This window comes from Accipiter gentilis, chromosome 17 (assembly GCF_929443795.1).
Source record: "Accipiter gentilis chromosome 17, bAccGen1.1, whole genome shotgun sequence".
Taxonomy (NCBI): domain Eukaryota; kingdom Metazoa; phylum Chordata; class Aves; order Accipitriformes; family Accipitridae; genus Astur; species Astur gentilis.
In genome coordinates this window covers 11072439-11099004 of record NC_064896.1, presented here as the reverse complement: position 1 = coordinate 11099004, position 26566 = coordinate 11072439, and the positions used below count along the sequence as shown (strand labels likewise).

At 45.9% G+C, this 26566-nt stretch overlaps 2 protein-coding genes across 5 annotated transcripts in view; one reads left to right on the top strand and one right to left on the bottom strand.

Annotated features, from left to right (window-relative positions):
* Positions 1–19238, top strand: part of MUC6 (mucin 6, oligomeric mucus/gel-forming) — a 59724-nt gene extending 40486 nt beyond the window's left edge. Inside the window, exons 29-40 of the mRNA XM_049820717.1 lie at positions 376–558; positions 2643–2690; positions 3083–3325; positions 4052–4099; positions 4549–4989; positions 5975–6415; positions 7401–7841; positions 8849–9292; positions 10300–10743; positions 13152–13751; positions 16854–16956; positions 18695–19238. Of these exons, the coding sequence (XP_049676674.1) occupies positions 376–558; positions 2643–2690; positions 3083–3325; positions 4052–4099; positions 4549–4989; positions 5975–6415; positions 7401–7841; positions 8849–9292; positions 10300–10743; positions 13152–13751; positions 16854–16956; positions 18695–18872 (3614 nt within the window). The 3' untranslated portion in view covers positions 18873–19238. The remainder of the gene's footprint in view (positions 1–375; positions 559–2642; positions 2691–3082; positions 3326–4051; positions 4100–4548; positions 4990–5974; positions 6416–7400; positions 7842–8848; positions 9293–10299; positions 10744–13151; positions 13752–16853; positions 16957–18694) is intronic.
* A 3554-nt stretch (positions 19239–22792) lies between these two features.
* Positions 22793–26566, bottom strand: part of AP2A2 (adaptor related protein complex 2 subunit alpha 2) — a 45247-nt gene continuing 41473 nt past the window's right edge. For all 4 annotated transcript variants that reach the window (XM_049820720.1, XM_049820719.1, XM_049820721.1 and 1 more), the window contains 5 exons: positions 25703–25826; positions 24814–24930; positions 24537–24606; positions 23746–23880; positions 22793–22945 (listed from right to left, as the gene is read on the bottom strand). In XM_049820720.1, coding sequence (XP_049676677.1) covers positions 22868–22945; positions 23746–23880; positions 24537–24606; positions 24814–24930; positions 25703–25826 — 524 coding nt within the window. In that variant the 3' untranslated portion in view covers positions 22793–22867. The remainder of the gene's footprint in view (positions 22946–23745; positions 23881–24536; positions 24607–24813; positions 24931–25702; positions 25827–26566) is intronic.

Below are 26566 nucleotides of genomic sequence, written 5' to 3'. Positions count from 1 at the left end.
ATTCTCTTGAAGAAAGATGGTATTGGGAAAACATTACACTGTCAGCTGTGTTAATAATAAAATACAATTCCATCTCTGCTTCTATGCACAAGTATTTCTGCAAATTTCACTTTAATGTGATGAAGAAAAATGTATAAAGCTTCTGCAAGAATTCCTATTTAATGTATTCACTGCACATAACAGCAAATGAATAGATGGCTTACTTCTCTCAAATGTTTCATCTGAAAGGTAAATGTTTTTAGTAGTAGTTACTACTAACAGTTATTAGGACAGTGTTTTTACTTCAAAAAAATAATTTTCAATTTATATAGGTATATTATAAATAGATTATCAAAAACTATTTCTTATCCTTTAATTTTTATTTTTTTCTCTTAGTAACAACAGTGCAGCCTAAAGTAACAAGAAGCTCTACCACAAGTACCCTATCAACAGTACCTAGTATTTCTTCTTCTGCAGCTACTGTATCAACTGAGACTACAAATCCAACAATAACATCAAAAATCACAGTTCCAAGACCTTCATCAGTATCACATCTTGTCACAATAAAGTCAAAAACTGGTAGGTTTTTATTATTACTGTCTAAAATAAATTATAGTAAACCCTCTCTATACATAGCTGAGATATCACTCTGCTAGGAAAGCATTGCAAGATGTCTCGACATCCAAGCATAAGACTCCAAATCATGAAGTAGACAAAGCGGCTTCCAGAAAGGAGTTTGTAAACCAGAAATGTTCAGAAATGTAGATTGAATGTGTGGAAAGAGCAAGGATATAGACACTAGGTTAAAAATACAACGAAAAATCGCTTGTGTGACTCATCTGAGAAGCACGTTAGAAGTTCTGTAAGCAGTGAGCCAGCTCAGCTCCAGTTAGATATATTAGCTCAGCGTCAGCCTCTTTCCCACAGCTGGGTCAGTTATGCAGTTATATTCAAGGAGCACCCAACCTATTAACTCTGAATAATGTAAGCAGACTCCAAAGCAGAATCACACAGGTATCAGTGCAGCAGCTTTGCCTAGGATTCTAGAATCCTGCTCCCATGAGGATGACTCCTCAGCATAAATTACTTTCTGATTCTGTGGCTCGTGGGGACTCACAATAACATGTAGCTTCCCACCAACATGCATTTCAACTAATAAGCCAGCCTGGACCCAGGCTATTAGGGAAAGCAGACTTAAAAAGAGGTCCAACAGGAGTCAAAGCACAACTTCAAAGGCTGCCGTTGTGACAGATGATATGTGCACTGGGACAAGGAAAGTCCTGTAGTATGATGTTATTTAGCTTTGTAATACAAATTACAGAAAGCTGAAACTGTGGCTGACTTGGAACATAAGAATAGCCAATGAAATTGTCATTTGGGCAAAGCCCATACAGACTTTAGCCAATAAGTGGCAACAAAGCTAACTTCTTAGAAAAATTATATAAAAAGTCATCTAATATAGGAAAAATACAGAAAATGAGAACAAAGAAAGATATGAGGCAATAGAAAACAAATACAAGTAGAGAAAGATTTGGCAAGCTTATGAGAACATGAATACAAACAATTACACAGAAAATATTCAAAATATCAAGGGTGCAAACTGGGTGTCTGGAATATGGGTAGGTTGTTCATAGTTTATCTGTTTTTAATTATTCAGTGTCTTGATTATTCACATTATATTATTTACCTTTACTCCGAAAGAACATACAACATCAATTTTTACTATGCCAAATATGACTACAACCATCACTACCCCTTCCATAAGTACCTCAACAAAAAGAACCATGATCACTAAACCAAAGCCTACACCTGCTGCCTCATCAGCCACTGCCTCAACAGAGACGGAACAAGTGAGGTTCACCACACCACCCTTCAAGACCACTATCAAAAAGGAAATGACAACCACCTCAATATCTACTGAAACCACATCTCCGATCACAACTTTCAGCAAGCCTAAACTAACAACAGTAGGTAAATATCACTTTTTCATACCTGCCAGGTGAAGCCATCACTCACAAGACACATATCAATGTATTCCTTATTAAAAAAACCAAGCATTCTTACTAGTTGTCTTAACATTGTAAATAGATAGGAAAGGACATGGATAACTGAAGTGTGACAAAAATGGAAATTTATGTGTCTTATCAATGGAGCAAGCATCTGACAACCAAATATCATCTTAAATGTAACATTTCTCTTCAAGACCATACTCTATACTTCCTCCAAATTTAGGCAAAATATCTATGCTTCAAAGTTCTTGAAAACTCACAGACGGCAGAATATGTGTTCCCCCTAGCCATTGTAACAAATTCTTCCAAAAATAAATATTAAAAAAAAGGAAATTACACTTTGGGATGTCAGGTACTCCATGTGCCAACAAGGACAGTCTACTCTGAGGCTGTATGACAACATGAATTGCTAGGTTAGCAACTGACACCAGACACTGGGACAGCATGCAGGGGGAAGTCTACTGTAGTGGGAGGGCAGGTGTACACTCTCTCCCAATCCATGCGGCTCCCACAAAGTACTGTTGGGGTGTACACATCTGGGTCTTCTTGTGCCAGCAATTAGAGCTTCCTCTAAGGAAGTATCACAACTCACTTCAACAAGGAACCTTACCAGCTCCCAACCATTACTAATGTCCATTCTTCATTACTTTACAGAGAGTGAGGGAACCCAAGCAACCACTCTGCACCACCAAGTCCCAGTAGGTGAGTAAGAGGGAGCTGAGAGATGCCCTTGGACTAAGATACTGCTTTACTTACCCCAGTTTTCCTAGATGATGTTCTTGCCCAGTCTGGAATGCCTTGGAGGGGAGACACACATCCAGAGAGGTTGTTCTTCCCTCAGGAGCTCCAGGAAGAGGCAGGGGGTGCTGAATTGACAGAGGGCATCCTTCAGGCCCAGTTCTTGCCCCATATTTTTTTGCAGGGGGAGCCATTGTCCTGTTTCTCCCTCTTGCCCAGTAAGACTCAGTGGGGTCTGGTCCTGCCTTTCTGACCCCCACCCATACCCTGGCACTTCTGCCTGGGAATTGCCTACCTCCTTTGCCTTCCCCTCTTGCCCTGCCACCCTCAATCAACCTGTGCTTTTCTCTCTGTAGTTGTCACCCACAGAAGACCAACAAAGCAACACCTTGTGCAGCATCTCACCACACAGAAAACCACCCCTGCTACATCCGTCAGAGGCACCATTGTCCCAAGAGAGGCCAGCCCTGCCAGCAGCCCAGAAGTCCCCCTGACAAGGATGTCTCCAAATCCCAGCTCTTTACCTGCCACCTCAGCTTCATCTGCTTCTTCCCCCTCCTCAACTGTGTCATCAACACAGTTGAGACCATCACATCCTGGTAAGGCTCCCTCCTGCTCTTCCTGCTGCTCTGACTGCTCCTTCCAGCTCCCACCATTCTCTCCTAAGCTGCACATCCCACACAGGCTTCAGTTTCGGTATTCATTCTCAGTTCCCACTGCTCTTGCCATAGGACACCTGGGACCCAGGCAGGTCCTGGAACTGGCCCGCACATGACCCTGACTGCATCCTCCTCCCTTGCCACTTCAGGGGTTTGGGTCTGGGGCATAGGCCTTTATCAGGGTACAGACATCCGTGAGTTCCTGCCCTACAGCTAGCAATCGGAGACAAGCTAACACACACTCCCTCCCCTTACAATGGCGCCCTGAGAATGCACAGTGCAGGGAACAGAAGGTAGTGAAACTGGAAACTCATCTCCAGGTTGCACCTCAGGACAGTTTTGGGTGAGAGACAGAACACAAGGCATGCTCTCCATCCAATGGATGCCCAGGCCCCGGCACACACATGACAAGTATGGGTCAACAAATGCCACCTCCTTGGCCAATGCTGACGCGGGGTGCAAAAAAGACACCACTGGAAAGTGGGCAAGAAAGTGTACAATCAAATCCAGGCTAAAGTTCTCCCACTTAGACCTATTGGGCTCCACATGCCTGAGATACCTTGATGTTGAACTGGACAGCCTCCTTTGAAGAGATGCCACAACATGCTTTCCCTAGAATCCTTCCCAAGACTCAACCATTCTTTTCTCTCGTCCCTTTCTTTGTAGCAAGGGAGCCAACCAGAGCTAAGACTCCAACTAGTAAAGTAGTAACAGGTGAGTGCTCTGGTCAGGAGAGAGCTAAGAGTCATCTATGGCCAATGCCTATCCCTTCAATAGCCACGGACTTCCCATGGATCCTATCCAGCACAGTCTGCACCAGGAAATGTGTAGACTACCTATCAACCAGTGGAATCGCACACGAAAATAGAGATACCTATTCCCTTCTCAAGAGCTCCAGGAGGAAGGAGGTAGAGAGAAATTACTAAAGGATATGCTTCAAAACAATCACCAACCTGCAGTTCTCAGAAGCAGCAGGACAGAACGGAACATATTAGGCGTCATGATCCCATTAATTAATTTTTAAAACAACTAAAACTAGTGGAGAGATCCTGACTAGCTTACATCTATTCCTAGCACAAAAATTCTACCCCAGAACAGCCCACATGATTCATGTTCCAATCTTGCTGATCGCCAAAAACTGATTTGTCGTTTCTCCCCGGCAGCGTTCACCCACGAGAAGACAACCATGCCACACGTTGTGCCACCTCTGACCACGCAGAAGACCACCGCCGCCACCTCCGCCAGCAGCACCGCCAAGACCTCTGTCTCCAGAGAGGCGATTTCTGCTAGCACCGCAGAAGTCCCTCTGACAAGGACGTCTCCAAGCCCCAGCTCGCCGCCTGCCCACAGCAGCCCTCTCAGCACCCGGCTGACGTCTGCCGCCACTTCCACCGTCTCCCCCACGCTGGCGCCAACCACCAGCCCCAAGCCTACGCCTACGACCCTAAGGCCCAAGCCCTCTTCCCCGACGACGACTGCTCCAACGGAGTCGCCTGCCCCGGAGTCCTCCACACCCTCCACAGCCAAAACCAGCGCCCTGCCGTCGCCTGCTGCTTCTCCCTCCTCAACCGTGTCCTCAACACGGCTGAGCTCCTCACAGTCTTGTAAGGCTTCCTCCTACCCTTTCTGCTTTTTCTCTCTGTTCTTCCCAGCTCTTACTCTTGCTCGTTCCTTCTTTCCTTCCTTTCATCCCTCCTTCCTTCCAACAACTTCCAGATCTGGTGCTTCCCGATTTGTTTCGGTACTTCGCCCTCCCTTCCTGCTGCCTTTGCCCAGTCTGGTACCTGCTGCAGCCCTGGGCCTGCGTACTGATTGTGGTGGGGATGGAGCTCATTTTCGTTCTAGCAGGTTGTCTCGCGCTGTGTCTTAGATGGGTGTCCAAGCTGGTGCCGATAGCGCACAAGTGCTTTAGCTATTGCTGTGGAGTGCTAGCACAGCATCCAGGACTTCTCTGGTTTTTGTTCTGCCTGATGGGGAGTGGGCAACGGGTGGGCAGGAGATGGTCAGGGACACAGCCAGATTAGCTGACCCAGAGGGTCAAGGAGACACTCCACGTGTCACAGGACGTCACCCTGAGTAGTAAAATGGGGGGGGTGAAGGGCGGGTGTGGAGTTTTTCCCCCAGTAGCCATGGCTCACAGACTAGCTGGGCATTGGCCACTGGTGGGAGGGGCAAAGTGACTGCCTTTGCATCTTACGGGTGGTTTGGGGTTTGTTTTTCCTTTAGTTTCTTCACTTCTGAAACCCCTCTGTGTCTGCACCTGCGTGGGGTTTTTTGCTTTTACATTTCTGATTCTCTCCCCATTCCCACTGAGGGGCAGCGAGTGAGCGGCTGGCTGGGGGCTTAGCATCCAGCCAGGGTCAATCCGCTGCTGACTGGCACACACGCTGGCCCCAACCGGGTCTAAGCAGGACGGAGAGGCTTAGGGAAGAAGCCAAAAGCCCAATCCTCTCTCTTGCTCAGCAAGACTCGGGGCGATACGGGGCTGCTTTTCTTGCCCGAGGCCCTAGCCCAGGGTCCCTTCCCATCTCCTTCACCCTACCCTCTTGGCTTGCCGCCCTCAGTCAGCCCGTGCTTTCCTCCCAGCAGACGTCACCCACGAGAAGACAACCGTGCCACACGTTGTGCCACCTCTGACCACGCAGAAGACCACCGCCGCCACCTCCGCCAGCAGCACCGCCAAGACCTCTGTCTCCAGAGAGGCGATTTCTGCTAGCACCGCAGAAGTCCCTCTGACAAGGACGTCTCCAAGCCCCAGCTCGCCGCCTGCCCACAGCAGCCCTCTCAGCACCCGGCTGACGTCTGCCGCCACTTCCACCGTCTCCCCCACGCTGGCGCCAACCACCAGCCCCAAGCCTACGCCTACGACCCTAAGGCCCAAGCCCTCTTCCCCGACGACGACTGCTCCAACGGAGTCGCCTGCCCCGGAGTCCTCCACACCCTCCACAGCCAAAACCAGCGCCCTGCCGTCGCCTGCTGCTTCTCCCTCCTCAACCGTGTCCTCAACACGGCTGAGCTCCTCACAGTCTTGTAAGGCTTCCTCCTACCCTTTCTGCTTTTTCTCTCTGTTCTTCCCAGCTCTTACTCTTGCTCGTTCCTTCTTTCCTTCCTTTCATCCCTCCTTCCTTCCAACAACTTCCAGATCTGGTGCTTCCCGATTTGTTTCGGTACTTCGCCCTCCCTTCCTGCTGCCTTTGCCCAGTCTGGTACCTGCTGCAGCCCTGGGCCTGCGTACTGATTGTGGTGGGGATGGAGCTCATTTTCGTTCTAGCAGGTTGTCTCGCGCTGTGTCTTAGATGGGTGTCCAAGCTGGTGCCGATAGCGCACAAGTGCTTTAGCTATTGCTGTGGAGTGCTAGCACAGCATCCAGGACTTCTCTGGTTTTTGTTCTGCCTGATGGGGAGTGGGCAACGGGTGGGCAGGAGATGGTCAGGGACACAGCCAGATTAGCTGACCCAGAGGGTCAAGGAGACACTCCACGTGTCACAGGACGTCACCCTGAGTAGTAAAATGGGGGGGGTGAAGGGCGGGTGTGGAGTTTTTCCCCCAGTAGCCATGGCTCACAGACTAGCTGGGCATTGGCCACTGGTGGGAGGGGCAAAGTGACTGCCTTTGCATCTTACGGGTGGTTTGGGGTTTGTTTTTCCTTTAGTTTCTTCACTTCTGAAACCCCTCTGTGTCTGCACCTGCGTGGGGTTTTTTGCTTTTACATTTCTGATTCTCTCCCCATTCCCACTGAGGGGCAGCGAGTGAGCGGCTGGCTGGGGGCTTAGCATCCAGCCAGGGTCAATCCGCTGCTGACTGGCACACACGCTGGCCCCAACCGGGTCTAAGCAGGACGGAGAGGCTTAGGGAAGAAGCCAAAAGCCCAATCCTCTCTCTTGCTCAGCAAGACTCGGGGCGATACGGGGCTGCTTTTCTTGCCCGAGGCCCTAGCCCAGGGTCCCTTCCCATCTCCTTCACCCTACCCTCTTGGCTTGCCGCCCTCAGTCAGCCCGTGCTTTCCTCCCAGCAGACGTCACCCACGAGAAGACAACCGTGCCACACGTTGTGCCACCTCTGACCACGCAGAAGACCACCGCCGCCACCTCCGCCAGCAGCACCGCCAAGACCTCTGTCTCCAGAGAGGCGATTTCTGCTAGCACCGCAGAAGTCCCTCTGACAAGGACGTCTCCAAGCCCCAGCTCGCCGCCTGCCCACAGCAGCCCTCTCAGCACCCGGCTGACGTCTGCCGCCACTTCCACCGTCTCCCCCACGCTGGCGCCAACCACCAGCCCCAAGCCTACGCCTACGACCCTAAGGCCCAAGCCCTCTTCCCCGACGACGACTGCTCCAACGGAGTCGCCTGCCCCGGAGTCCTCCACACCCTCCACAGCCAAAACCAGCGCCCTGCCGTCGCCTGCTGCTTCTCCCTCCTCAACCGTGTCCTCAACACGGCTGAGCTCCTCACAGTCTTGTAAGGCTTCCTCCTACCCTTTCTGCTTTTTCTCTCTGTTCTTCCCAGCTCTTACTCTTGCTCGTTCCTTCTTTCCTTCCTTTCATCCCTCCTTCCTTCCAACAACTTCCAGATCTGGTGCTTCCCGATTTGTTTCGGTACTTCGCCCTCCCTTCCTGCTGCCTTTGCCCAGTCTGGTACCTGCTGCCTTTGCCCAGTCTGGTACCTGCTGCAGCCCTGGGCCTGCGTACTGATTGTGGTGGGGATGGAGCTCATTTTCGTTCTAGCAGGTTGTCTCGCGCTGTGTCTTAGATGGGTGTCCAAGCTGGTGCCGATAGCGCACAAGTGCTTTAGCTATTGCTGTGGAGTGCTAGCACAGCATCCAGGACTTCTCTGGTTTTTGTTCTGCCTGATGGGGAGTGGGCAACGGGTGGGCAGGAGATGGTCAGGGACACAGCCAGATTAGCTGACCCAGAGGGTCAAGGAGACACTCCACGTGTCACAGGACGTCACCCTGAGTAGTAAAATGGGGGGGGTGAAGGGCGGGTGTGGAGTTTTTCCCCCAGTAGCCATGGCTCACAGACTAGCTGGGCATTGGCCACTGGTGGGAGGGGCAAAGTGACTGCCTTTGCATCTTACGGGTGGTTTGGGGTTTGTTTTTCCTTTAGTTTCTTCACTTCTGAAACCCCTCTGTGTCTGCACCTGCGTGGGGTTTTTTGCTTTTACATTTCTGATTCTCTCCCCATTCCCACTGAGGGGCAGCGAGTGAGCGGCTGGCTGGGGGCTTAGCATCCAGCCAGGGTCAATCCGCTGCTGACTGGCACACACGCTGGCCCCAACCGGGTCTAAGCAGGACGGAGAGGCTTAGGGAAGAAGCCAAAAGCCCAATCCTCTCTCTTGCTCAGCAAGACTCGGGGCGATACGGGGCTGCTTTTCTTGCCCGAGGCCCTAGCCCAGGGTCCCTTCCCATCTCCTTCACCCTACCCTCTTGGCTTGCCGCCCTCAGTCAGCCCGTGCTTTCCTCCCAGCAGACGTCACCCACGAGAAGACAACCGTGCCACACGTTGTGCCACCTCTGACCACGCAGAAGACCACCGCCGCCACCTCCGCCAGCAGCACCGCCAAGACCTCTGTCTCCAGAGAGGCGATTTCTGCTAGCACCGCAGAAGTCCCTCTGACAAGGACGTCTCCAAGCCCCAGCTCGCCGCCTGCCCACAGCAGCCCTCTCAGCACCCGGCTGACGTCTGCCGCCACTTCCACCGTCTCCCCCACGCTGGCGCCAACCACCAGCCCCAAGCCTACGCCTACGACCCTAAGGCCCAAGCCCTCTTCCCCGACGACGACTGCTCCAACGGAGTCGCCTGCCCCGGAGTCCTCCACACCCTCCACAGCCAAAACCAGCGCCCTGCCGTCGCCTGCTGCTTCTCCCTCCTCAACCGTGTCCTCAACACGGCTGAGCTCCTCACAGTCTTGTAAGGCTTCCTCCTACCCTTTCTGCTTTTTCTCTCTGTTCTTCCCAGCTCTTACTCTTGCTCGTTCCTTCTTTCCTTCCTTTCATCCCTCCTTCCTTCCAACAACTTCCAGATCTGGTGCTTCCCGATTTGTTTCGGTACTTCGCCCTCCCTTCCTGCTGCCTTTGCCCAGTCTGGTACCTGCTGCCTTTGCCCAGTCTGGTACCTGCTGCAGCCCTGGGCCTGCGTACTGATTGTGGTGGGGATGGAGCTCATTTTCGTTCTAGCAGGTTGTCTCGCGCTGTGTCTTAGATGGGTGTCCAAGCTGGTGCCGATAGCGCACAAGTGCTTTAGCTATTGCTGTGGAGTGCTAGCACAGCATCCAGGACTTCTCTGGTTTTTGTTCTGCCTGATGGGGAGTGGGCAACGGGTGGGCAGGAGATGGTCAGGGACACAGCCAGATTAGCTGACCCAGAGGGTCAAGGAGACACTCCACGTGTCACAGGACGTCACCCTGAGTAGTAAAATGGGGGGGGTGAAGGGCGGGTGTGGAGTTTTTCCCCCAGTAGCCATGGCTCACAGACTAGCTGGGCATTGGCCACTGGTGGGTGGGGCAAAGTGACTGCCTTTGCATCTTACGGGTGGTTTGGGGTTTGTTTTTCCTTTAGTTTCTTCACTTCTGAAACCCCTCTGTGTCTGCACCTGCGTGGGGTTTTTTGCTTTTACATTTCTGATTCTCTCCCCATTCCCACTGAGGGGCAGCGAGTGAGCGGCTGGCTGGGGGCTTAGCATCCAGCCAGGGTCAATCCGCTGCTGACTGGCACACACGCTGGCCCCAACCGGGTCTAAGCAGGACGGAGAGGCTTAGGGAAGAAGCCAAAAGCCCAATCCTCTCTCTTGCTCAGCAAGACTCGGGGCGATACGGGGCTGCTTTTCTTGCCCGAGGCCCTAGCCCAGGGTCCCTTCCCATCTCCTTCACCCTACCCTCTTGGCTTGCCGCCCTCAGTCAGCCCGTGCTTTCCTCCCAGCAGACGTCACCCACGAGAAGACAACCGTGCCACACGTTGTGCCACCTCTGACCACGCAGAAGACCACCGCCGCCACCTCCGCCAGCAGCACCGCCAAGACCTCTGTCTCCAGAGAGGCGATTTCTGCTAGCACCGCAGAAGTCCCTCTGACAAGGACGTCTCCAAGCCCCAGCTCGCCGCCTGCCCACAGCAGCCCTCTCAGCACCCGGCTGACGTCTGCCGCCACTTCCACCGTCTCCCCCACGCTGGCGCCAACCACCAGCCCCAAGCCTACGCCTACGACCCTAAGGCCCAAGCCCTCTTCCCCGACGACGACTGCTCCAACGGAGTCGCCTGCCCCGGAGTCCTCCACACCCTCCACAGCCAAAACCAGCGCCCTGCCGTCGCCTGCTGCTTCTCCCTCCTCAACCGTGTCCTCAACACGGCTGAGCTCCTCACAGTCTTGTAAGGCTTCCTCCTACCCTTTCTGCTTTTTCTCTCTGTTCTTCCCAGCTCTTACTCTTGCTCGTTCCTTCTTTCCTTCCTTTCATCCCTCCTTCCTTCCAACAACTTCCAGATCTGGTGCTTCCCGATTTGTTTCGGTACTTCGCCCTCCCTTCCTGCTGCCTTTGCCCAGTCTGGTACCTGCTGCAGCCCTGGGCCTGCGTACTGATTGTGGTGGGGATGGAGCTCATTTTCGTTCTAGCAGGTTGTCTCGCGCTGTGTCTTAGATGGGTGTCCAAGCTGGTGCCGATAGCGCACAAGTGCTTTAGCTATTGCTGTGGAGTGCTAGCACAGCATCCAGGATTTCTCTGGTTTTTGTTCTGCCTGATGGGGAGTGGGCAACGGGTGGGCAGGAGATGGTCAGGGACACAGCCAGATTAGCTGACCCAGAGGGTCAAGGAGACACTCCACGTGTCACAGGACGTCACCCTGAGTAGTAAAATGGGGGGGGTGAAGGGCGGGTGTGGAGTTTTTCCCCCAGTAGCCATGGCTCACAGACTAGCTGGGCATTGGCCACTGGTGGGAGGGGCAAAGTGACTGCCTTTGCATCTTACGGGTGGTTTGGGGTTTGTTTTTCCTTTAGTTTCTTCACTTCTGAAACCCCTCTGTGTCTGCACCTGCGTGGGGTTTTTTGCTTTTACATTTCTGATTCTCTCCCCATTCCCACTGAGGGGCAGCGAGTGAGCGGCTGGCTGGGGGCTTAGCATCCAGCCAGGGTCAATCCGCTGCTGACTGGCACACACGCTGGCCCCAACCGGGTCTAAGCAGGACGGAGAGGCTTAGGGAAGAAGCCAAAAGCCCAATCCTCTCTCTTGCTCAGCAAGACTCGGGGCGATACGGGGCTGCTTTTCTTGCCCGAGGCCCTAGCCCAGGGTCCCTTCCCATCTCCTTCACCCTACCCTCTTGGCTTGCCGCCCTCAGTCAGCCCGTGCTTTCCTCCCAGCAGACGTCACCCACGAGAAGACAACCGTGCCACACGTTGTGCCACCTCTGACCACGCAGAAGACCACCGCCGCCACCTCCGCCAGCAGCACCGCCAAGACCTCTGTCTCCAGAGAGGCGATTTCTGCTAGCACCGCAGAAGTCCCTCTGACAAGGACGTCTCCAAGCCCCAGCTCGCCGCCTGCCCACAGCAGCCCTCTCAGCACCCGGCTGACGTCTGCCGCCACTTCCACCGTCTCCCCCACGCTGGCGCCAACCACCAGCCCCAAGCCTACGCCTACGACCCTAAGGCCCAAGCCCTCTTCCCCGACGACGACTGCTCCAACGGAGTCGCCTGCCCCGGAGTCCTCCACACCCTCCACAGCCAAAACCAGCGCCCTGCCGTCGCCTGCTGCTTCTCCCTCCTCAACCGTGTCCTCAACACGGCTGAGCTCCTCACAGTCTTGTAAGGCTTCCTCCTACCCTTTCTGCTTTTTCTCTCTGTTCTTCCCAGCTCTTACTCTTGCTCGTTCCTTCTTTCCTTCCTTTCATCCCTCCTTCCTTCCAACAACTTCCAGATCTGGTGCTTCCCGATTTGTTTCGGTACTTCGCCCTCCCTTCCTGCTGCCTTTGCCCAGTCTGGTACCTGCTGCAGCCCTGGGCCTGCGTACTGATTGTGGTGGGGATGGAGCTCATTTTCGTTCTAGCAGGTTGTCTCGCGCTGTGTCTTAGATGGGTGTCCAAGCTGGTGCCGATAGCGCACAAGTGCTTTAGCTATTGCTGTGGAGTGCTAGCACAGCATCCAGGATTTCTCTGGTTTTTGTTCTGCCTGATGGGGAGTGGGCAACGGGTGGGCAGGAGATGGTCAGGGACACAGCCAGATTAGCTGACCCAGAGGGTCAAGGAGACACTCCACGTGTCACAGGACGTCACCCTGAGTAGTAAAATGGGGGGGGTGAAGGGCGGGTGTGGAGTTTTTCCCCCAGTAGCCATGGCTCACAGACTAGCTGGGCATTGGCCACTGGTGGGAGGGGCAAAGTGACTGCCTTTGCATCTTACGGGTGGTTTGGGGTTTGTTTTTCCTTTAGTTTCTTCACTTCTGAAACCCCTCTGTGTCTGCACCTGCGTGGGGTTTTTTGCTTTTACATTTCTGATTCTCTCCCCATTCCCACTGAGGGGCAGCGAGTGAGCGGCTGGCTGGGGGCTTAGCATCCAGCCAGGGTCAATCCGCTGCTGACTGGCACACACGCTGGCCCCAACCGGGTCTAAGCAGGACGGAGAGGCTTAGGGAAGAAGCCAAAAGCCCAATCCTCTCTCTTGCTCAGCAAGACTCGGGGCGATACGGGGCTGCTTTTCTTGCCCGAGGCCCTAGCCCAGGGTCCCTTCCCATCTCCTTCACCCTACCCTCTTGGCTTGCCGCCCTCAGTCAGCCCGTGCTTTCCTCCCAGCAGACGTCACCCACGAGAAGACAACCGTGCCACACGTTGTGCCACCTCTGACCACGCAGAAGACCACCGCCGCCACCTCCGCCAGCAGCACCGCCAAGACCTCTGTCTCCAGAGAGGCGATTTCTGCTAGCACCGCAGAAGTCCCTCTGACAAGGACGTCTCCAAGCCCCAGCTCGCCGCCTGCCCACAGCAGCCCTCTCAGCACCCGGCTGACGTCTGCCGCCACTTCCACCGTCTCCTCCACGCTGGCGCCAACCACCATCCCACCGTATACACCCCGCACTACTTCCATATTTAGTTCTGCTACGAGTACTACATATTATTCCTCTGAAAACACCACAGTAACTCCACATGGCAAAACATCTTCATTAGTAGTTCCTACCAGTATCTTCGCTAAGTCCACTCCAGTTTTGATCCCATCTGTTTTATCTACAACAATTACTTTTGCTCCCAGTGTTATTACTACTGCTTCCACAGAGTCAGTTGAAAGGACTTCTTTGCGAACGAAAACATTAACCACTACCCACACTACATCATCTCCTTTCATCTCTAGACTTACAACATCCTTGTCTTCTGTTGTACCATTAACAGTGCCCCAAGGTAAAGCACATCCATGTCATTTCCTATATCATGTTTTTGTTTTTAGCACGTCTTTCGTTTCATGATTGTATGAGTTCTTACATTACATATTCTTTCGCTATGATACCATTTGTATGCATTGGTGCCATCTTTTCTTTTTGTCCTTTCTGCAGTTATTTTTTGTAGAGTAGTTGTCTGAAGTCTTTGATTTTGTAATAGGTTCCCTGCTATATACTCATGTAAACATTAAAAAGTGTGAGTTAAGGAGGCTGAGAGGATGTGGACCAGGAAAGTCACAGAATCATTTGGTTTTTAATCTTAAAATCCCAGTTAAGCAGTGTAAGAAATATGCCTTTTATTTGGACAGGCTATCTCTTGACTTACCCTACAGTCCTTCTGTTAGGTCTCATATACTCTTTCTGCACCCTTGAGCATTTTTTGGTATCTCTTCTGCAGGATACTGTTTTCTCAGTTTTCAAGGTACAGTCATGTTTTTTGGCTGCTGTGCATAATTAAAACCTAATACATTTTAACTGAAGGAATACCACATTCTGTAATTTCTGCACCATTTCATGTAAAGGGAGGCACACACGAAGCAACATCCTCGCTGCTGGTTTTAAATGGAACTGTCCTACTTTAGGATCTAAAATATAGGAGTCAGGAACACTTGTGTGGTTGAACAGCAGATATCTATAAATTTTTAATGGTAATCTCTGTAGGTAGCAGAAGCCTAGTTTTATAGTCCTATTTCGAAACAGTGATAGGTTTAGATACAGGTTTTATTCAACAGTTCCTAGGATATGGATTAACTCTTCTAAGAATTTCAACAAGAATGACATATGCACTGTTTAATCTGTCAATGGAAGGTAGATTTCTTGTGTGGTTCTTTTTTTATGTTGTTTGTTGTAACCAGTATTTGAGGACCCACAGAAGAGCCAACATCTCAATTTCAGCTACTTTGCATTCTCTTTTGGGAGGGTTCCACAAAGGAGAAACTATCTGGAAACTGTACTTTTACCATATCATACTGCCTTCTTTCCTGTTGCCTTCTTCACTGTCATATACCACTTTCACTGTTTGTTCTCCTTTTCTGTGTGTTTAACTCCTAAAGAATGTACAACCTCACCTCCAACTAGTTATAGCCTTCGCTTGCCTTGTCTTTTTCAAGAATTAGGAGGGACGTGTGGCATCATAATAGGCCTGCCTTTTCTACTCTATTTAATAATGATTATAAGTATTTGCATCTTTTTATCTTTGCAGCACCTGTTAAAAATTTTTCCAGAAGTATATGCTATTTCTTTAGTTGTTGCGAGTCTTCACACACAGTCCTCCATTCCATTGTTACAACCAGATCAGCTGAACCAGAAACTTATCTCTAACAGTGACAGAAAATGAACGAAGAGCAACACCATGCTCAAGTCATCCAAAACATCACCTACTGAGTCTTACTGCAGAAGACTGATTTACACAAAGGGTCCTAGATAGTCAACTAAGGAAACTGCATTTGTGGTTAACTACTACTCTCAGTGATGTGAAAATTGATGTATAACAGCGGGTACAGTCACCTGTAGCAGAACCCTTCATCTCTGTTTTCACTGTTAACCTTGGCAGCAGTGCGCAGCTTGTATAGGTCAGTCAGCTCAGCCACAAGGCATGGCAGAATTATCTACCTGCAGAGCAAGCGACTGAATGCAGTCTGTCCTTCCTCCCACCATTTTACAAGTAATGCAGTACCAAAGAGGCTGGTTTCAGGGTTGTTTTTTTTTTTTTTAGCAGAAAGGAGGCTCAAATTGACTGTGTGAGCATCAGCCAATGACAGTTTGTCTTAAGGAGATGGGATTCTTTCTATTGCTCCACTCCCTTGGACCCTGCTTTCACTGACTGCATCCTCATAATTTTTACCTCACAGAAGAAGAATCCAAGTAGGAACTCTCATAAGCAGGATTTTTCCCCAGTATAATTATGGTTTTGGTGCCTGCTTTAGATTTTGTTCACATTTCTAAGAGAAGTGCTTCTGAACAGTTATCTTCCCAACCATACCATTACTGGGTTTGTTCCTTGCAGTTAACAGGCAGTACCTCCCACTATTTATTTCATGAGTTCAGAAAGTTGCTAGCAAGTTCTTCTCCTTTCTCTGCACATTTTTCAGCCCTAAACTGAGCCATTCTGGTAGCTTTCAGTTCACAAAGATAAGTTAAATACTGGTCTAGCTCTTTATTTGTGAGATACAGGTATAGTACCTTAGACTAGCATCCAGTTATTAGTTGCCTTCTTTTCCAAGGACAAATCCCCCAATTCCTTCTACAGTATTAACTGAGTCTTCCCTGAAACAATATTCAGGTTTCATCCATAACCTATTTTTCAAGCAGGGAACCTGAATGTGCTCAGAAGAGCATTGTACAGGAGCAGCACGAGAGGTGCATGAATTGCCTTCATAGTATTCAACATCTTTGTTCTCCTTAATATAAATTTCAAACACAATCTTTAAACACATTAGAAAACCTGTGTTTGCAGTCAGCTTTTTGCTTCACAAAGTGCTTAGTGTCTTACTGCAAGTCAGGGGAAAATGCAAGATCTATACATATAATCTTTATCCAGTATGGAGCATTATACATTCCATCTAGTAAGGAAAGACTGACTGTAGTCAGGCATTTAAGTTGTGAACTTCTGGCTCCTATAAATAAATAAATCCTTAAAATGGCTAAATTTAAGCTTTTTTCAAATAAGTAAAATCCATTAAAAAGTCTTGTAACTAGAAATAATTCCACCAGAATTAGCCAGCTGGTTGTTTTATTTGCATCTTTGTGTTCTTAGCAGTAGATCAGAGTTTTTTCCTGCTGGACTGAATTTGCACCATATTCTTAACAGGAGTATTTTGCTCAGTTGCAATTCCAGCGACTTGCATTTTCTTAGTTATCCTCCAGGGTAACTCTCATGCACCTTCATTGCCTAGTTTAAAACCATCTCTTGCTGTGTTACTCACTTGTGACTTGTTAATTGTCCCATGTAATAGGAATGGTTTTCCATGAAACCCAAGTATGGAGGCTTTTGGCATCCAGCAAAGGCTACTTGAGAGGACAAAGATCAATTTCTGCTATAATATTTTCTTTTTACATTTGACAGAGCATTGTAGAGAACTCAAATATGAAGAAAAAATAACTTACAAAGGCTGTTCTACAAATGTCACTTTAAGCCGATGTGAAGGATCATGTCCATCTTCAACAAAGTAAGGATAGTTGAGAGATTGTGTAGTACTAAAATTGTTTCTTTTTATTTGGCCATCTGTAAGTAGTGGTATTTGTTAACTGTCACATCTCTGTAATTCAGGGAGAAAAATGTGGTTGGCATCTATCCAGCAATATAATGTTGCGGTGTAAGCCAGCTAGCTACAAACAACACTAATAAGGTCATTTAGTACTAGGGATTTACAATTTAAACAAGGGATGTTGTCTCACTTGAAGTTGGTGGTTTTTGGGGGGCGTTTGGGTTTTTTTTTTTTGTTTTGGGGTTGGGTTTTTTTGGGGGGGGGTTAAACAAAACAAAACAGGGACCAATACTGCAGTTTTGGGGGGCTTTTTTGTTGGGTTTTCTTGTTTGTTTTTGAAGACAGAAAAGGTCAATTAGACCACAAATATCTGTTTTCAAATAGCCAAGGCAGCAAAGTAAGAAATTTGTCTCACCTAAATACATAATGTCACTTCAGTTGTCTCATAACGTTCTCAGGGATATTTTAGTTACAAGTGTGATGTCTGGTTGGTCTTTAGGAGACTACTCAGAATCAAGGCTTCACTAAAACTAAAGTCACTGCAGCAGTGCAGCAGAGTTCACAGTTATTTGGGAAAAAAATTAAAATTGTTATATTCCAAACAATCCAAGCAAATTACAATGTTCAAGAATAGGAAAGCAATGAGGAGTTTTGCTTTTGAAAAAACTAATTTAAGTTAATGTTGAGGCTAAAAGCTATCCCCCTTCCAAGTTCAGGTATCCCCCAGCATTTTGAAGACTGAGTAATTGACTTTGCATCTTGAGAGTTTTCAAAAGTGTTGTGAAGCCTGGAGGAAGATTTTTATAGTTATTAAGGTTCATCACAATCATTAAGAAAGTTGTGGTTAAAAAAAAGTTTTGTTTTAATTGAAACCAAGCAGACTTTTCTCCCCTTTACAGAGATTTTTACAAAAATATTTTTTCTGTAACTATCTGGTTCCCATAGCTGAATTCTAGCCTACATTTATACAACTTCCCACCAACCAAAAAAAACCCCAAAAGATAGGAGCAAGTCCATCAGCACAATTGGTTGAATGCTGTCAGAAAAGCAACAGTATAACGGAAAAACAGTACTATCAGAAGAGAATCTAAATCTCATCTACTTATTCAAGCTATCACTTCACCCACCTATTCCTGTTAGTTCAGCAAGATATGCTGAAATCTACCTCTGCTTTGTTAACTGACCTCACTCACAGCCTAGAATCAACATTACACAGTTGTGTAGTTTTCAGCTTAGAATCTGGTGCTGACAGTTCAGAGTAAGAAAGGGATCTTCCTTCCTCCAGGAACTGTGCAAAAGGAACATGCACAATTTGGCATCTTTGTTAAACAAATCATACCAGGGACCTTTTTGCAAACTGTAAGTAGTCCATTGCACGCTTGAAAAAAGTTTATGATTTTCAGAAGTGCAAAAGGAGAACAGGGAAATCAAATTCTGTTAGTTTTCCAGTAAGGTCTGAGGTCTAACAACTCTAAGACCTTTGAAAAGTCTCTGGACTCCTGCAGTAGTCATCATGAGAACTTGAGTCAATTGCTGCTCTGTTTGTAGTTCTGTAGTTGACAGAACTGTTAAACTCTAAGGGTTGTGCTCTTCTCTCTAAACTTTCCACCATAAGAAAAAAAAGTTCAAATACTTGAAAAGCTGCAAGCCTAAAATGCTGTATACAAATCCTAACTGATCCTCCCTCTCTTCCAAACAGGTTGGATGTTGAGAAGATGATGGTCAACACAGCATGTGGCTGCTGTAGGCCACTGCAACTTCTTAAGAAGGAATTCCAACTGCCATGCCAAGACCCAGATAACCCTGGAAAAAGACTCATTACAGAAATAATTGTATTTGGTGGCTGTGTTTGTAACTTTGACAGTTGCATACACTAGCCAGACCTCCAGATGGCCTCAGATACCAATTATTTTTTTAATTTAACACTGATCACAATTGAACATTTCCACAGTGACTGCTCATTGCTGGGAGTTCTCTTGTATTGATTACACAGGATAGCCCTGCAGTGCGGCTTCCTGAGCAGCTACCTGGAATGTCAATGAAGTTAACTGATAAAATTATTCCTGATCAGGAAGGGGTTGGGGGGTGCAGGGGAGGAAGAAAAAATAATGAAGAACGGGCAGGGTGGGCATTGGGAGGGAAGACCATGTCAGACTGTCTGGCCTTGCTCAGGGCAATATTTAACTAGAGAGTAAGAACTGACCTAGGCACTGTGCGATAATAGAAATTTGACTTTTGAATAAAGTAGAAGGAATTGAATTTGCTAACTTATTTCTCATCATTTGACCAATTATTTTAACTGAAAATAGTCTGTTAGGTTCACTATAGTTTAACTAGGACCTGTGAAATAGTCCATATTACTTCACTGGAAAAGAGTGAGGTACTGAGGTGACCTGTTCCCTTTTAAAGTGGACACAAGCACTTGTGCTTGCCATCCATACACAGCTGCTATCAGAAAGCAAAGCACTACATGAACCAAAAGCTAATTGTGAGGTTTCTATATTAACCCTTAGTGTGGTGGGACATTTCTAGAAACATCATTAACACAGACATATAGTGGCTTTCAGACAAAGCAGAAATTTGCAGGGTATTTCTCTGCAAGAAATCAAAGACAATATGTGTCTGACAGGACACAGGTGGCTTACTCACAAGCAGTTTCTACTTGCTGCTAATATTCTTTACTACTTTGTTTGCAATTAATTCAAGAAAAAGTTGTATGAATGCACAAAAGCTCATGGTGCCCAGGTGCTTTTTTTTTTTCTTTGAGCAAGTTAGAGAAGTGCTAAGAAGCTGAAACATACATTTAAAGCTTGAGTGAGGTTATTTAGCAGTTTAGATAATCTTCTTTTACAGCAACATCAACTTTTTTTACAAGTCCTGCCTGTGTTAATACAGGTGCATGCTTCATAGCCTCAATTACACCCCACTGTTACACCAGTTTACTGCAGCATGCACTATACTTACTGTTGTTAAACACTATAGGAAGACAGATGTTACATCAAGTGTGGTTTTTTGGGTTTTTTTGTTGTTGTTGTTTTGGTTTTTTACAGCTTATTTGTAACATGCGACCAAACACACCAAAACAAAAAGCCATAAACAAACTCAGTGGGGGAGCAGAAATCTGCAGGCCAGGTAAGACTCTGCTGAACACAACCCACCAGTAGTTTGCAGAAAAGAATTTACCATTACACATCAATTGTTCCTTAACAACCATTTCATGCAAGTATTCTTTACAATTCCATGCCCCCAGACAAAAAAGGACAGTTTGATTACAGTTCTAATCATTTATTTAATCTTAATATGTTCTTCTGATGAATATAGTCTAATATATAGTCTTCTATATGAAAATTCTCCACTTAATTTGACAAGAACTTTGTTTTATACAAATAAGACAATCACCATAAGTATTACATACTGGAGTGTAGGTCAAGAATGAACATATGCTACCTGTTTTGCTATTCAGTTATTTTCACATGTCAATGCCTGAAAATACTGTACTTAAAAACAATAACACTGTTTACTGCAGAAATTACTTTGTCTGCTTGACAGAATACATCACTTTGGTAAGTTAACCATCACTCACAAAAAAAATAATCAAGTGTTTGTCCTTAATTTGTTCACTTTTCTGCTCACAGCTTCATTGAGCTGACATTTAATACAAAGTGTGAGCAGTCATAAGCTTAACACAGTCACCACTGAAAAGACACTTTCCCTTACCCCCATCCTTCCCATGTTTTTAATGCACATTTTAGCACAGATTGAACCAAAGCAAAGTGAACTGAAGTAGTGCAGTGTCTCAAGGTGTCCTTTAATGAGGGCACAGAACATTTTCAAGGGGACAAGATACACAACAGGATTTGAACAAAATGAAACAGAAGCTCCTCCCTGTCTTTGCCAAGACTCCCTTTAGTTCAGCACATCAGATTTTTAACATAGCAGCCAACAGCACGATTAAGATAACGGGTGTAATACAGAGACATATGGCATCCAAAGGACAAAACATAAGGTAGTCCATCAGTTCTTTGCCAACTGCACAACCTGACTGCAGGAACTACTCATGAAGACAATGTGTGTGATCAAAGAGTCTCGATTAGCTACTTGAAACACCATAAAACAGCCAATTGTTCAAGAGAACTTTTGCAGAAACACCAGGTCTATAGCCAAGTTCTCAGTCATAACATCCACAGTTACCAGCCATTTCTGGAAAAACAAAAAACAAAATCTCCCCAACTCCAAACACCACAGCCAAACCTTTGTGCCTCATTTTTCACTTGCACTCAAGTACGATCACTAGCCTTCAACCAAACCAAATTAATAATCACCCAGTTGCATCATTTAACTCAAAGCACTGAAGAAAAAAAGCAAGGCGCACTCAATCATTTAGAATCCTGTCCCCTGCTGTGCACTGGGCAGCATGACAGGAGCCTCATTTATATATATTTTCAAGGTCATCACTATCACTCAAAACGTTTATTTCATGGGCAGACTTGGCTGTATGTGCTGTGAGACACCAGTCCCAGGCTTCCTCTAAACAACCTTGAGGAAATCTTGATCTGACCTCACTTCTCATATCAGCAGTAGCTGACTTCATTCATCATGACCTGCAGCATTTGCTGACAACTGCCCACAGTTTCTAACTGCACTACCTCAGCTGCTTTGTTTTAGAAGCCTTTGTTGCTCCTCAAGGCTTGAAGAGTGTGAGCCAAAGTTGTGTCCACTTATTTCTGCAGAGAGGCTGCAAAGAGTTTGCTGACGTGGAACAAGTTACAGAGGCTTTGGTTGTAAAAACCACTATAAAAACTGAACATTTTGGGGCCTTCTACTCTCGGTCTCAACACAAGTCTTCTACACCATGTTGGATATTTGTACCACCGCTGACAGACAGGAAACTGTTCAGATATCAGTTATTCAACCTCTTGAGTTTTAACATTACTGTGCACTGGGGAAAAACCCTATTATTTAAAGTTACATTTTCATCTGAAATAGTGCATGCCTTCCAGCCCTTCAAGGGCCCATTTCTTCCCACTTCCACTTTTATACAGTACCAGACTCTGCAGTTAATTATATCACATCATTAGAACTATTACTTGCTAAATCTGATGGGAAACAGAAAAAAAACACAGAACAGAATATTTAACTTCAGTTTGACTAACAATGGACAAGCATGTACTCATTCACCCCCTACCAGAGAAGCTCACCTCATTATTTGAGATAAGCAGAAGGATTAAGAATACCTTTTGTGTTCAGTCCACTTTCCAAAGATCAGAAAAAACATTAAGATGTAAAGGATTACAAGATTAATACTTTAAGACCCTGGTTCTGTGGCATTTTTCAAATACAAAGATTGGTGACACTCAAATGTTCACTTTAATCAGATTCGAACACATCTTGGAATCTGCCCTTCCATCCAGTACAAGGCTTGTGGCAATGTTCAACTTTACGAAGTTTTGACTCTACATTAGCATCTGAATTAACCATTACATCGGTTTCTTTCAGCTCAGAGCAGAGGGAGTACCTGTTAAAGGCACTAAGAGAGAATGTTACCAGCCATTTCCAGTTGAAATCCTTGGTTACCACATATAAATCAATTTCCCTTTAACAAGTTTAAAAGCCTGACCTCTGCAAAAACAAAAAGCACAGAACAGCACTCCCACCCTTTGTGTAACACACTAAAAGCCATTTTTAATGGGAAAAGTCGCTTCCCTGTGCTGTACATTTTATAGTCTTAATTGCAAACAAGGGTCAAGTCCTATTAAGGCAGGGAGCCGGTATTGGTTAACACTGCAGTACTCAGACAGTGATGTACAAGACATTTATTTGCAGTATGACGACAGCGATATAAATGGAAAAACCCAAACTGACATGGTTAATATTAAAACTGTTCTGACAGCAATTCACATAATCTCTGAGATACAGCTTCTTTACTTGTTCGTAGTGTGAGCCTATACATCTGAAAAAGAACATAAAATATTATTTACTTTTAAAACACAGTTTGGCATCAAATGAACACACAGTCAGCTAGTGAAAGCTGCCAGTTACCTCTTACTTCTTTTGTAGATTTGGTAGGAAAAAAGACCTCAAGTCAAAACATTCAGGGGCAGCCAGCCAAGTAATACAGCTTTTTCAAACCATAGGCTGGAGCACACCTTCAAACCCTTGTTGAAAGCTACCATTGTTCTAAAATTTTTAGGGTTTAACAGCAAGGTGTTGTCCAAAATTTTTCTTTAAGAGGAGTAAATGTTGTGGAAAAGTCTAAACACTCCCTACCACCACTTCTTCAGAAGACAGGAGTCTTACAACCCAAAACTTATTTTTGGTCCTCAGTTAACTTTGACAAAACCTGTATCAAAATACTTGAGGAAAAATATTCTTAGCATTGTCTTTGTTTGCTTATTTTTCTCTTTTAACCAATCATTCTTTTATTCATTTAAAATGGCAAAGATAATTATACTTAATTTTGTCCCAAGGTGCATAAAACAGAAACATTAAACGTTTCAAACCTTCAAGAGAAGATGAGAGTCCACAGTCTGGAATAATACAATGATGTCTTTCAACAGGAAAGGGAATTGCTATGAAGAAGCAGCTTACCAAACTGGGCCAGGATCAGCTGCTATAATTTCATTTCATGTTGGAGTCTGCAGTCACAATTAGCTATTGCAATAGTGATTTTAAATAAATACCTTAAGAAGTTACAAATATTTATTTCAGACAAGATCTTGTACTTAAGCTGTAGATACTTAAACAGATTACCTGTGCCTGGAGGTTGGGTTCAAGGCGCAGCAAGCATCCAATCTGAGTAGTTTTTGTATGGATGATACCAGCACCAACAAAGTTAGCAGGATTGGGATCTACCTCCTCAAGTAGGGCTGACCCAAAGCCAATTATCTATGAAAGAAGCCCAGAAGATTTAGATGTGGGGACAGCAGGACATCAATACCAATTCTACCCAAGCACAGCCACGACCAACTAGCAAAACAAGTAGGAGACTAATTTTTATTTGAAGTGTTCAAGACATTAAAGAATTATCCAATACCAAATTTATTACAACAGATTTTTTGAAGTGACAGAGTGACCCTGATAAAGAACTGCTCCTGGAAAAAAAAAAGGTTCTTCTCAAAACCAACCAAGAAATAAGTTAAATTCAACGCAAGTCTCTCCTGTTTTTGATAAAGCCATTTCTGTCTTACACTAGTCACTTCTGTTTTGCTTAAGGCAGCCAGTTCTACAGAATGTCACTTGGTTTCTTTTCTAACTAGTAACTCTGGTCTAAATTAAGGCTTGAAGCATCTTCCAATTCAGTTTTAAGCACCGAACTGGTGTTTTCTTAAATAGCTTCAAGTTTTCAGCTGCTATTGAAAACTATCTAATTCAAGCCACATTGAGAAACAGTCCATTTAACCCAGCACTGTTAAGGGTCTGTTACACAACATGGACTTATGCTTTAACAGGATGATCCAATTGCCATATAAAACAAAACGTACAAAGTTTGCTTATACCAATACCCTTACGTTACGAATTAAAGATACCATACTACCACCTACCTTTGCTTTTGTGATCTCTGCATCCATCGGGTGTTTTGCTTTAAAGATATTCTGTACTTCTTGTTTTGGACTGCAAGACAAGGCAAGATGAATACATGGTATAACACCTGTATTATAGTACAGCATTGTTCAACAGCAACTAATTATATCGGGAGAGTTTGTAACTCACAGGATTAAGTATGGGTTGGGGCATGCAGCATCTACATTCACAATACACCCATTTTCTTCTCTTGGCCCACCACAACAGCCCCAAGCTCAAGTACAGACAAAGTCTTACTTGCTCAGTTGCTTCCAACGCTGAAAAAAGTCTTGAGAAGACATCTCTGTCGGCTGGAAAAATTTATTCAGTGTGATGGGTAATTTTACCGAAAGGTTTTGAAATGTTCCACCATACCTGCATATGGAATAGAAAGAACACAGTGTATGCAGCACAGTGTCAGCAGTCTCTCAGCATAAATCAACCAAGCAACTGAGGAACACTAAGGTGCAATTGTTTACAATTAAAATCCATCAACTGCAGATAATGCTATTTCTAAGATACAGTTTAAATCCACTGTTTAATAAGTTTATTTGCTCTGCTTAGATGGCACATGAAAGTGAATTGGCAGAACTCCTAATAAGGATCTCTCAGCTTCAGCATAGGTTGTTATCTTTCTAGATAGCACCCAAAGGAGTGAAAACATACTAGTAAGAACCAGTTTAGACTAGAAAAACAGAATGTAGCCCAGAAATCAGGATTCCCCAAAGGCTTATGTTGAGTGGACATAAAAAGATTCTATTTGGCTGCATGCATTTCCAGTCCACGTTGTTTGCAGAAGTGTTCTTGGTTTCCAGAAGGGAGACATTACTGCATATATTCCTGTCAAGATTTCTTAAGCAAACAGGAAGACTGCTGTTTTATACAGATAGCAGAAAAAGAAGTCAGAGACATTTTATCAGTAGTGGCTTCTTGATTAGTTTTTCTTTTCTTTTTCTTTTCTTTTTTTTTTTTAATCACATTGTTCCAAGTGGATTCCCTACCTCCCCTAGTAGCTTAAAGCTTAGGTAGATCAATTTTTCAAGTGAGGCATCTACCCAAGACAGCTTTATGTGTCCATATTCTACGCTTCAGTCAGAGGACAAGGCCAAATCTAACACCTTTCACCTAATTAATTCATGTGTTTTACCTGAATTGAATGTTCAGGATTGGAGCTTCCATAAAGTCTGACACGCATTCAATGTTCACAACCTGTTGAACCTGTGCACCTCCATCCACTGTGGGGTCAACAGGTTTTGTCTGAAGATTCAGGCATAAGAAGTGATTAAGGAAACTGATCAGTGAATTGATAACTTTAAAAAAAACCCCCGCAAATCCTCCAATAAGCTACATGAGGAATTAGCATCGTATCCATTCATTCTCTACATGCTACTGAATATTCAAAGCTCAATTCTTGTACAGCAAAAAAGTTTTGGTGTTTTTTTGGGGGGTCCCCCCATACTGACACACCTAGAAGCAATAACCCCCCACAACTCTCAGTTATTTGGATATTCTTAAAGAAAGATGCCCTCAAAAAGCTATGAAAACACTGAATTCACAATAAAAACCACTGGACTATCTCATTCCAATGTGACCATTACACTGACACCGAGTCAAACAAGCTTGATTACATAGTCTCCCAGAAATCCTAAGTTTGCAATACCAAGCATCAAGGACAAACTGTAAATTAAGAGCTTAAAGTATCATCATCTTTATGTACATGTATTCTTCTACCTCCATCTCAAGTCTGAGGTTATCTGCTAACACAGGTCTTGAAGGACACATCTATACCCCTGCTACTTCATGACCGCGGAGGAAGCTACAGAATTGCATTATGCATTTGTCCAGCCTAATTTCTCCTTATTTCAACAGTAAAATTTGTGTTTGTAACCAGACCTTTAAGGAGAGAATCTTCTATCTCTAATCAAGAATTTCTCTTTCTACAAGAACTTCAGACAGCTATCAGCAAGTTCATAATTTCTTCACGTTCAAAGACACCAAGCCTTGATCCAGC